The 12,583-nt window shown below is 49.0% G+C and overlaps 1 protein-coding gene across 1 annotated transcript in view; it reads right to left on the bottom strand.

Moving 5' to 3' along the window:
* Positions 1 to 12,583, bottom strand: part of SHC4 (SHC adaptor protein 4) — a 31,891-nt gene extending 19,308 nt beyond the window's left edge. The window contains exons 1-2 of the mRNA XM_032194599.1: positions 11,529 to 12,583; positions 4,457 to 4,527 (exon numbers count right to left, since the gene is read on the bottom strand). Of these exons, the coding sequence (XP_032050490.1) occupies positions 4,457 to 4,527; positions 11,529 to 12,107 (650 nt within the window). The 5' untranslated portion in view covers positions 12,108 to 12,583. The remainder of the gene's footprint in view (positions 1 to 4,456; positions 4,528 to 11,528) is intronic.

Genomic DNA, 12,583 nt, shown 5'->3' on the forward strand with positions numbered 1-12,583 from the left:
GATGTGGCCTTGTTATTCCAGTCATGTTGCTACTTTTCCTTTCTCTCCTCCTTGTCACTCATCCCAAAGCAAAGCACTTTGCGTTTGTTTTTCTTTTAAATCACACTGAATGTGATAACTCCACTGACATACTCTGTGGCAATTCCTCTTGACCCGGGAACCACAGAATGAAATCAGGAGAGCTGTGAGGAATTTAAATCGTTCTTCTAGGCTAAGGCAAAGAAAACCTTGCTCCTCGACAACTTGGGCATCTCTTGCCATGTGGAGTGGCATCACTGTCTGTCAGTCTTGTGGTGCCCATGCAAAAACAATAAACCAACCACTGGTAATTTGCACAGAAAGTTTTTGCTTTTCATAATGAAAGGGAGAGATTTGGGTCAGCTCCTGAGCGAGCAACCATGGTCAGCTCCACAGCTCCGGGGCTGAGCTGGGCCAGCACCACAACCCCTTACAGCCAGTGGGCGCTGCAGAAGCCGGGGACAGAGTGGACTTGTGGTTGCTCACCCAGGCCCAAGGGCTCTGCAGCCCTTGTCACTCCCATTTTTGGCACTCGTAACCTTTAAATCAGCTCAGCTGTACAGTCAAATCCAGACTTCTACTCTGGGGCTGCACCTCTGGAGTAAGCCCCACCACAGACGCTCCTTCGAGCGTGCGTGCAGGAGGGGAAGCACAGTGCTGACAGAGAGCCGCTTTGTTGATTATTTCCCCAAATGAGAGCAAAAGAAGAGTGAAGGGCTGATGTAAGCAAGTAAGCATGCTGCTTAAGATTTGCTTTTAAGCATCAAGGGCTCTGCCTACACTATCTAACAGAAAGGGATTGTGTGTCTCAACAAAGTTGAAATTAATCTCCCAAACAAAGTCAGCCTTCTTCGACCGGTTGCCCCACCAGCCTGTTTCAGCCACCCCTCACCCCAGCCTCACTGCCTGACTACTTCCAAGATTGCAAGTCAGTGCCCTGACCTGGGATACAGAATCCCCTTTCCCATAAATGTCCAGATACCAAGCTTGATTTAACAGAACTGGAAGATGCATAAAAGGAAAAAAGCTGGACAAGGGGAGGGCAAGTCAGGGTCCGGCTTAGGTGTGGGACAGGCAGAGCTGCCACCTCCACAGCACAGGGGCTCCAGCCCCAGTGCCTTGTGCTGTCAGCAGAAAGCACGGCGTGCTCACAGTGACCACCCTTAAAAATAAAAAGCCTCTCGAGCAGAGGAGCCTGCTACCCTTATTGTTATTTGTTGGCACTGCTCTTGTCATCTCCATGTAACTTGGGTTCGCACATTTTTGAGAAACAGAAGGGACATAATAAGAGCAAGAGAGTGCTATGATGAGTCTCCCACCCTCAGTTAAACAAAGATGTGTGGCACAGCGAAACCGCCTGGGCAGGGCTGACCTGGAAAATTGACAGCATCAGCCTCACATTGTAGCCCTGGGAGCCAGGCACACAACTCGTGGCTGGGTTTGACATGGCGTCTCCCTGCACAGCACTCAGCAGTGCTACATGTGGGTCTAGCCCATCCCAGCAAGGCTTCAGCTGAATGCAAATGACCCTGAGTTTACTACAGACTGGATTTAAAACCAGCTGATCCAACTGGTGTGGAAGGGAACAAGGATTTTCTTAAATTCATCTAAATCTGGAGTATATTTTCCCACAATGGACAACAGTGAGGTATAAATCACAGTGAGATGATTCAGAGCCACCCACCCTTGTCATTACGTCTTGCAGCACTGGCGGGTGAGTTCTGTGAGCTTTAGCTGCAGGACTTCAGGATGTTGTCACCCCAGTGCTTGGACCAGCCTGTCTGCTAGAAGTCACCAGCCCAGACTGCAGCTCTCACCATGGGTGAGGGCAGCATCTCAGTACTGCATTAGCCTGCTAATTTGGGTTGCAGACTGTCAGAAAGCTAGAAGAGAAAACTGCTGCAGCGAAACCTCCTCTGCCAAGCTCCTCACCACACAGCTGCCAGGGCCAAGGGTAAAGAGCATCCCAGTGCCTGGCTCTTCCCTTGCTGCACTGCAGTCATTCAGCCTGAAGGCCCCCACGGTCTCACAAGTCATTCACATCACTGGGGAGGCCACTTTCACCTTCCTTCGCCCTGTGCCAGGTCCGAAGGTAGGTCTGCATGCTGCCCAGAAACATCACACTTATGTGCCCAGACAGAACGTATTTTGGAAGTCCCAGTTCTTACCATCTCTGGTAAGTGACTCTGAAAGTGCAAGTATGGCAATAAACTGGAAAGTAAATCCTTCACGTTCAACTCCTTTGACTCCTCACAACACTTCAACAAACATCAGTTTGTTGATTTTTCCAACATGCGTGTTAGGTAGGTAAAAAATAGCTTTAATTTTAGAGATCAGGAGACTAAGAATGCAAATAGACATGCAGCAAGGCAGGGAAGAGACATAATTAGAGACCTTGTCTGCATTACTTTAAAACAGAGCATGGCCCTTTGTTTACTGAAATGCCATCAGAGAAAAATACGGTTTTACCAGTACAAATAACACAAATTATTAAAATTGAACCATTTCCAGTAAGTCTTTGGTTGTTGTATTGAGCAGGCCATCTATAAAGTTACTCGCCTGGGAGAACAATAGAATAATCAATGCTATTGTCACTTAGTTTGTAATCGAACAAACTTTAAAGTTCACATGCATGAGCTCAGCACTTCAACATTCGGTTTGCAAACAGCTTAATTTTGAATTTCTCATACACAAAAGAGCCTCTTAAGGTCAGCAGTGGCATTTTTTGTAGGTGATGGAAATATTTCCATTGTTAAGTTTTCACATAGCCCTGTTTAACAAAACCTTACTATTTGGGCCAAATTTAAGTTGGCAACTTCTCTTTAGGCAGTAATTCATATTCATTATTTTCCAGACAAATCGTCCAAATCTCTGTTTTCTAAGTGTAGCAATACACACAGTCCATATCTTACAAACAGGAGATAACCTCACTTTCTGGCTTATGCTGTTGATGAATATGAGTGGGTCTGAACATGCCAGCCTGATTACTCTGGGCAAAAAACTACCACATTTCTGGTTTTGGTCAGTAAACAATTATGGTGAGGGAACTATATTTGTATCTCAGGCACTTCTTCATATACATGTGCAGGAACTGGGTCAGTGTGTGCTTGTGCTGATTGTAATTGTCAACAACTGCTGATTGAGTGCAATATATAGGCATTTAAGGACTCCAGTTTTTCAGTTTCTTCCTTTTAGCTGATAACTCTGGGAGCCAATAGGTAGAAGTTTAACACATAGTTCTTCATGCTCCTTTCCTGTCTCCAGACCGTTTGATATGAACACTTCAGGAAGCAAAAGAGCATCTGTAAATCATCTGCCAGCAGGAAGGAAGAGCTGGGCAGACACAGGAAGCCTAAACCACACTTCTGGCATCCTCAGCATGAGCCATGCCAGAAGAATGGCTGAGGGGAGGAGGGAACATGTACAAGGCAGTGCAAAAATACTCTGCATGCAGCCAGCCCTCCAAGAAGCATTTGGAAGCACAGGGGCCAGGGTGCTGGGAGCCATACTGCAGGACCATGAGTGCACCCCAGTAGCATGCAGCTCTGAGCTGGGAAAAAGGTGTTTATTTGGAAAAGTACTCCTGCATGCACTTACAGACACAGGGACTATATGAGTAAAAATAAAGCTGGGCTGCTCTGTTCCTGACAGGACATTTCAAGAACCCCACACATGCATACCTTGATAGTCTATACCCAGTGACTGGCAGCAATGCAAGCTGCAGAAGTTGCAAGCTTCTTGAAAGACCACCAAAATATTTCATGTTTAAACTAATTTCCAGTGTATCTGAGACCAAAATATTCATCTTTTTCTGATTTGCAGCCTGGAAGCTTAGGCTCAAAGTACTTCTGGAAATTACTGCGTTTCAGCATGTTTTCCCTGTGTCTCCACTTCCAACTGAATCTGGCCTTGGTGCAAACAGGGCCAAGCAATGTCATATCTGACAAAAAATCATTAGCCACTCTGCATCAGGTGTGAAGCAGAGAGAAGGCAGCAGCAGAGATGCCTGTGAGCACCCAGGCTCGGTGTCTTGGCCACCCGCAGCAGCACCAGGCTGTGGCAGCACCCACAAATTCACCCTGCACCCCAGGTGAGCCAAGTGGCAGTGCTGAGCCCACACTCACGGCCTGGCTGCTGCCAGAACCCAAGTTGCTGGGTATGTCTGTACCATGCTGCGACTGCAGGGGCATTCTCTCCATATCCAAAGCAAGAACTGGGAGAGAAATGAGGTCTGTGGCTGAAACAATTCAGTCCCCAGTGCAAATAGCCTATTGTAATGATCAAATATTTCAAGTCATCACTTGGGGAAAAGAAAAATAAAGCATGCAAACTCCTATTCAAAAGAGTCTATGAGCTTGGCATGAGCCTGTGGCTTTATACAGAAATCAGCACTCAGGCTTTTAATTCTTGTGCTGAATTTCAGTTTGACAGTGCCTACCTGGTGACTTGCGTTCGTGTGCCAAAGTCCAGGGACCTCATTGACTGCAGCACTTCAATGCAGCCCATGTACTAGGGAAAACAAAGAGACAGAGAGAAATGATGACTGTGTTTATATCTGCAAAACAGGCAAGAGGAAGGGTCACAGAAGAAAGCAAATGTGATTTCAGTCCACTGAATATATGCAGAATCAGAGTCTAAACAGAAAATCAAATCAGCCATTCTAAAGCAACTTCATAATGTATCTAGTTTTACTGAAAAGTGTACAGAACAGAACTTCCACAACAGAGCACAAAAAAGAAGTAAAGCACTCTGGAGACACAAAATTCAATCCTTCCTTTTTCCTAATTCAGGTTATTCTCACTGATTAGCCTGAGTCATTGAGCTGGGAGGAACACTGGAGTGAAATTCTCCCACGAGCAGAGGATGTCTGGGTGTCTGCAGGACCACTGCACTCAGCCTCTGTGCAGAAGAGCTGAACGTCCCTTTGGGCAGTGAGAGGCATTACTAGGCATGAGGAAAACCACTGGCTCCATGCTGCTGCAGGTCTGATGACAAATAACCTCTGCAGAAGATGAAGGAGGTAGGGTTGCAATTCAAGATCATAGCAACAGCTCTTAAGAGCCTGCACTATAAACCAACCTGCTTTGAATTAGAGGTTGAGTCTCACACTTCTCTTGTATGGGGCACAGCTAGGGGCTCTTTCTGTACTCATTTGGGATTTGCATAGGACAAATTTTCAGAAACATTGTGACGGTGTGTGAGCCCACAGACTCCTTTGACATTATGCACAAACCTGTGGAACATTTTCATCTCAATGAAGTGCACCAGGCTAAATCTATCTGCTGAGTTTACCTCTACTAAAACACAGCTTACTAGTTCCTTCAGCATTTTTGTTGATAGCCATCTCTGTTATTAAAGTGCTCAGATATCTCCATTCCACAGGGTCGGCATAGGTCTGTGCTTCCCAGTTGGCACCCCCTGCTCCATTATGAAATATTTGCCTGGGAATGGAGCTTTTGGGAGCATCCCAATCTGACCATGGGCTGCAGCAACAGCCCACCCCTGCAGACCTCTCCTGCAGAGAGTTAAAGCTTCTGGGATACATCAGAGAGACTGGAAATCCCAAGCAGACGTGCACACTCTGTCCTCTTGTTCTGAATGGACAGAGGAAGCACTGTCTGCCCATAGAAAGGCCCTGTATTTACCTCCTCTGCACCAGGCTGCCCGTGAATTGATTCTTCTGCTGGGACGTTCAGGCGGGGTTGGATTTAGGTATCTGTTTCAGCTTTGTAGATTTTCAGAAATGACTGTGTTAAAAAGAGAACGTATGTCTGCAGTCAAGCAGGGATTCCACAACAATGGTATTATCCCTGTTTTGGTTTCTTTCCAAATAGCAATGCAACCCTTGGGAGAACTCCAGAATTAGGTCAGAGCCCTGGAAGGACATCGATAAGAATCTGAAGGGTTTGCAGAACTGCTTCCCTAATGAACATTAAATGACTTTGTAAAGGACTCGGAGAGCTATCTTACTTGTTAAAGGTATTCCTGCTTAACGGGAACAAAGCAAACACAGAAAATATGTCTAGAGCCTCAGCTTATAGCATGGCAGAGACCTCTGATCCTATAGGATAAGGTCAAGCATCCTGTAAGCTGTTTGGGTGCTCATTGAGAACAGAAATATTTAGAGGATTAGGTGAGTCATATGCTGATAAGTGAGTCCCCACTGCATCCTGAGCAGATGCGTGGGAAGCTACTCTAAGCAAAGATGTAAAATCAATATTGTTTTTTTGCATAAGTGACCCTGAGTGAAGCTGAACTTATCAATGATTCACAAAAGACCTTTTTTTTCCCCTTAAAAGCCTAAGCAGGGGAGTGCATTACCATGGCACGTCACTGCATCTCTCATTTGTTTTTGTTGCCACTGACTATCTAAACCAGCACAGCCAGTAACAGCCAAACCTCCCCATCCCAGCAGAAGGAGTACAGCAGAACCACAGAGCCCTGGGCAGGGGGAAAACAGGCTCACAGAGCTGGGGAGAAGCCTGGGGAGTGCTTAGAAAAGACAATGGGATACTGGAAGCCTATTAAAGAAAACAAAAGACATCTCTGAGGAAGAAACAAGAATTAAAAAACACAGATGGACAAGATTAACCCCACCACAGAAGGCCCTGCAGAGACCAGCAACACAACCAACGTACCAGAGTGTGGCAGGCAGCTGCAGCAGCACTCAGCTGCACGAGAGCCGTCCGCCCCATAAGGGGCTACAGCTACCTGCAAGGCGTTTTTGTAACATAGGGACAGTGGTATCGAGGGTTCAACCGTGGTTTGAGAGGGGAGGGAAAGGCGACTTGTGCCTGGGCTCCTGAGCACATGAGGTGTGGTGTCCAAGCAAGGCATTTTGCCTTCCAAAGCCCACAGATCTGACAGCAGTGGGATCAAGAGGTCTTGCCAGGATGAGCAATGGCTCTCAGGAGAGAGAGGAGACACTCACTGGTCCCTGCTGGCAAGGGAACAGCTCCTCTAATGGCAACATGTGCCAAGCTCTGTTCCCCATCTCTCTGCTGGGGCTGAAGAGAGCATCTGCACTGGGGGAGCTTCATCTCTCAGGGTTTGAAGGGGATGATGATCTGGGTATGTTTCTGTTTCATCATGCCGCAGCGTCGGGGGGAGAGCAGGGTGGTTCCTGGAGATGCACATCTTCTCACATCTCTTTGCAAGAGATGATGGAGAACGACTGCAGGCAGGATGATGGCTGTGTGGGAGGAGATGTGAATGCACCAGGCAGGGCTTGCATGAATAAGCTTTTGAGGCGCCCTCTAATAGAGCCCCATGTCTCGTTTCATTCCTTTCCATAACACAGTGGCTCCAGCTCCAGCCTAAATGTCAGCCAGTGATTCACCGGCACCAACAATACCAGCAGCAGCTGATGGAGCTCCTGATTAAACAACGCGGCTGTAGCCGTGCAATTGGACTTACTAGTTAGCAGGCGCTAATTCATAAGTAATGCCTAGAGCAAGTACTACAGACCCTAGAGCCATCTAATGAGGAATCCAGGTGACAAGTTTTGCTAGCAGAGGCAACGAGGTAACACACTGCTGCTAAACAGCCTCTGCCCAAATGTAGGTTAGGCTGCACTCAAATTCCCTAAAAACAGTACAGATGCCAGGGCAGAAACCCATCTCGAGCAGCAGCATTGTGTGCAAATGAGCATGGCGGGAATACTGCTCCCATCCAGACATTTATTTTCCCAGCACTGCTTTAACAAGGCATTTCTGAAGTAATGGGACGGGATTTCTGAGCCACCTACCCCCCTTTTCCCTTGCAGGGTGAGGGCTGCCAGGTGGGGAGCACCTGGGTGTGCCCCTGGGCAGGGGCTCTCTGCTTCTCAGGGCTGGGGCTGTGTTCTGCTGTGATGGTTTTGGGCAACTCACCGAGCTTGTGATGGATCCGGCAGGAAGGGAAACTGGGCATAAATGAGCAGCAGCCCGCAGCACGTGGCAGGAGCGTGGTGCTGGAATTGAGACTGGCCTCTACCTCTCACACCAAGGAGAAACAGCCCATGCCTCTAACAGTAAGAGTGTGGCATGATTGGTTCGCTTTAGCACTTGCTGCTGGCGCGAATCCCACCACACTTCTGGCTCCCTTTCCTTTCTTTCTGATAGGGTGCCCCAGGTCGTGGAGGGGCCAGCTACCAGCCAGGGAGCAACACAAATTGCTGCAGACAAGCACCTCGCTCCTCAGCATCAAGCATGCTGCCTTCCCCCAGCAGGCAGCAGCCCCTCCCCACGCTGGGAGCAAACTCTGCTCTTCCATCCCTCCTGAAACCAGCAGAGAGGCAAAGGCAGCCCAGGGCAGCAGCCATGCACAGCAGGGCATTGGTACCCTCTGGACCAGAGAGCACAAAAACTCTAGCAGAAAGAGATGGCTAACAGCCTGGACAATGTCACAGGAGAAAAAAGCTCATAAAAGCCCATTAAACATATCAAAAGCCACAACCGGTTTGTCAGTGTTGGCTTAAGCTTCTGCACTGCAGAAGTTTCTGGGGCTGGTGAGTGCTGAAGGCCCTCCTTGCGTGCCTGTCCTGTGCTCATCTTCTTCCTGCTAGCAGCACATGGACAGACAGGTCTGTCCCACTCCTCCTGGCCATGTGGCACTCCTTCTTCAGGGGCAGCAAGCTGCAGCTTTTGTATCAAAGAGTGGCTTTTGCTAAACAGAAAATTTGCTGGAGAATTTGACCCTTCCATTCAAGGGTTTTCAATTTTTAAATAAATGTTGAGAAAAAAACAGGGGAATTTTAATGAATGTATATATGTGTGTGAGTGTGCACATATATACATATATACACATTTTAAATGTATGCACACACTTTTTTTTTTTTTAATATATACACACATACATTTTCCCTTTCTTTTTAGTTTTGTGCTGAAAAAGCACTAAAGCACTTCCTGCACTGGGGCCAGGCTGTGGCAGACATGGCTCAAAAGGAACCTGACCCAGCAAATGAGTGTGGGCCACGAAGGTGCTGTTTGGTGTTAAGGGATGATTACCCAGAGAAGAGCATCGGTCTCGGAAGCCATTATGGCTGTATGGCTGTAGGACAAGGGGTGCCCCAGCAAGTGCTGCACCCCTGAGCCCCCAGCCTAGCCCAGCATTGCCATCCCAGCACCCCAAGCCTATGGTTCATGATTCATGGCTGCTGCCCTGAAGCCATGAGCCACCAGAGCTGATCTCCTTCCTTCAAGAGGAGCACAACCACAAGTCCAAGATCTGTTTTTAAAGGTAACTGCACGGGGATAACTGCACTGGCTCTGTTAAAATACCGATATTTGGGCTCTTTATTATTCACACAAGCGGTTCAGGGGAGCAGGCACAGTCAGGGGTCTCGACATCCTTGACAGAGCCCAGGTGACGTGGCTGAGAGACAAGGGGCCAAGACACCAGTGGCCATCTCCACCTGGAGATGCCACTCCTCAAAACCAGCCCCAGAAAGATGATTTCTGCCTTGCTCTAGTCTGTAGGTGACAGCTTTTGATCTTTTTATTCAGCAGATCATTGTTTTTCCAAGATACCTACAGATGCTCTCCATGTAAGCATCAAATCCTCTTCAGACTCCACTCAAGATTGTAAAGCCAAAGACCTCTGGAGAAAGGAAGCTTGGGGAAAGGAGTTTAGTATCCCTTGCTGTGATGATAAGGCTCTGAAGCCCCCAAGCTTCTTCCTTACCTACCTGCTTGTCATTAAAGGGGCTGTTTGAAAAACCACAGTGTTTTGCCACAATGCATTTTGACTCACATTAACAGCGCTCCCGCAGCTCTCGTGGGCTGGCTCATGCAGCCCCGCACCACCCCGCCAGCAGCAGCAGCAGCAGCAGCAAGGTGCAGCAGAGTAGCAGGAAAACATTTCCCTGCTGTCCTGGGAGGTCCCTGCCAGCAAAACCCTTTCAGAGAGATTTCCCCATGAAACATCGTGACCCCGGAAAGACCAGCAGAAAAACATACTGGACCTGCAGCCTGGGGAGCAGCAGGAGGGGACGACCCCTTCCTCACATCTCTTGACCTTCCTGTCAAGCTGGGCTCTGGTTTTGCTTCTCCTTCTGCGTTTTTTGTTTGCCTGGTCTCTGGAGGGTAACACTTCGCTACCTCTGCTCTCGGGTCTGGGCCACCACAGAGACCTGGGAAATCCCCCTGCACATTACCTTCTCCTCCTCGTGCCAGAAACCTCCTTCTGTAGGTGCGCCTGTGCCAGTAGCACCTCATCATCTGAATCCCTGCAGCTACTTTAAAGCCTCAGATGTGGGCGCTGTAATATCCGTACCACGAACAGGCAGGTGCCACAAGCCTGTGCATCGTGACACCGAGACACCATGACACGACACCGTGTCACCACTTCAGTCAGCTGAGCAAAAGCCCAGCACCAGGAGCCACATTTGGCACTTATGCTATCAAGTCAAGTACTGGACTTTAAAGAAAAATAAACACAAGAGGACAACCACAATGATAGTTCAGTTTGTGAGAGACTCCCCCCAAGCGCAGGCCCTCTCCTACTTCTGTCTTTAACAAGAAGACAAATGCAAACAGCACTTGTTGCCATTTCCCATGGCTGGTTTTCTGCTGGTGCCAGTCTCACAACTAATGCAAGCCAGAGTGACAGGAGCCTTTGGCCTGCCCAGCCATTACACTGTAGTTTTCAGACTACACTCTCTGCGCTGCACTGGCTCTGGTTCCCCCATGTGAGCAGCGGGCAGTTTTCACCTGGCAGTGCCTTTGTCAGATGAGACACAAGCACTGAGGTGTGCAGGGTCAGAAGTTCTGAACACAGAGTATGGGCAGTGGTTTTCCAAATGGCCAGTTCTGAATGCAGAAACATAAAGCCCAGTGATAAGAAAACAAGAAAGCTCCTGAGTGTGGCACAGGCAGAGGGAGTGAAACCCTGAGCCCAGGCACTCATTCAGGCCACCTGGTCCCCTCTCGGCCAGCCACTGCTGCTCAGAAGGTGGCACATACCAGTGCCAGCACACAGTGCTGAAAAACCCAGAAGTCTATTCCAGGGTGTCTCATGAAGGAACAGGCAGGGTTTTCCATACCTGGAGAATCACACACAGCCCTACAGCACCAAAGGAGATGGGCAGCTGGGGCACCCTGCACCCTGGGAAGGTGCTGCAGGGAGCAGCACAGGTCCTCGAACCCACCCTGACAAACATTTCAGTGCTGCCCGCCAGCACCGATCTGATGCCTCGGGGCTGCTGGGAGGGCTGGGAAGCCCTCGCTGTGGTCCTTTCCACTCCAACATGCATTTTATGACAGAACAACCCCTGTTCGAGCTGCAGCTTGGCTGTGTTCCTCAAAGAGTCTGCGGATATTCTTTTGGAAATGGATGCTGTGTTAGCTCTGGGGGTGGCCGCTCCTTTTAACTCCCTCAGGTCAAATACACAGCCCTACATCCATCAGGAAACAGGAGATACAAGGGATGGGGCAGTGGCTTGGGGCTGCAGATGTGGGAACACAGAGGTCACAGCGCAGCCTCCTGCCCCGTTTGCCCCAGAGAATAGCAACCTCATGCCAAGTACTCACCCGCACACCATACATCGCACCTGGCTCCCCCGCGCTCTCACTGCTGCGCACGAGGGCCCCATCCTGCCTGCCCGCAGGAGTGGCCTCCTCCGCTCCCCGCCCGGCACAGTCCCCCACAGGCTTTGGGTTCGGGTGCAGCTTGTCCAGGTCAGGCTGTGGGTACGATGCTGAGAGGCAGCTGATCTCAGGTGAGGTGGGGCTGCTGGGGATGGTAACGCACTCCGTGAGCTTAATCCTTGGCACCTCTTTCATTCCCAGGCAGAAGCTTTTCAGCACAGGCAGGCTGGAGGGGTTGGCGAGTTTAATGTTCGCCATGCGGGGGATCAGCGTGCACAGGGTGGTGCAGGTGTCCTGCGGCCCCAGAGGGCTATCTTCTGCCAGCAAGTTAGGTGATGAGGAATGGGAAGAGGAGGAAGAACCTTTGATGTTTAAAGATGTATTTTGTGGACCTTCATCTAGAGATGTTATTGAGTCATTCCTGAATCGGCTGTACTTAGCCCTGTGCAGCATTCCTGGATGTCTGAACAACCCTACATACAGGACGTGTCCACTGAGGCTCTGCTGGCTGCGTTCTCTCATAGCCTTGACAGTTCTGTAACTGGATACTTTTGCATAAATTGCTCTTGTAGATAAATTATATGAAAATTAGGCAAGTCAACCGATTTTAAAAACAGAAACCTATTGGATATTTTTGCTGACTCTGTTCTGAGTGGCTTATTTTCCTCAATGCGTGAGGCTTAAAATTGCACGGACATCTGGTATTCTGTAAGCAGGAATAAAAGCAGTGTACAGGAAAGCACATCGGTGGTACAGCTGCTTAGGCCAAAGTGCTGCTACCCCAACCTGCCTTCGTTCCCACCTCAAGCCGGACACTAAAACACAGCCAGCTCTGGAGACTCACAGTTGTAGCATCATTGATCGCGGAGTCCTGGCTGCAGAAAAAGCCCAAGCATATTCCACACAAAGCAGGGCAAGGCTACAAGCTCAGACACATTTTCAGACCAGCAAGAACCCCAGAAGGTACCCAGTTCTTGGCATCTTCAACTTCGGCTGCC

The sequence above is a fragment of the Aythya fuligula genome, chromosome 11, assembly GCF_009819795.1.
Source record: "Aythya fuligula isolate bAytFul2 chromosome 11, bAytFul2.pri, whole genome shotgun sequence".
NCBI classification, from domain to species: domain Eukaryota; kingdom Metazoa; phylum Chordata; class Aves; order Anseriformes; family Anatidae; genus Aythya; species Aythya fuligula.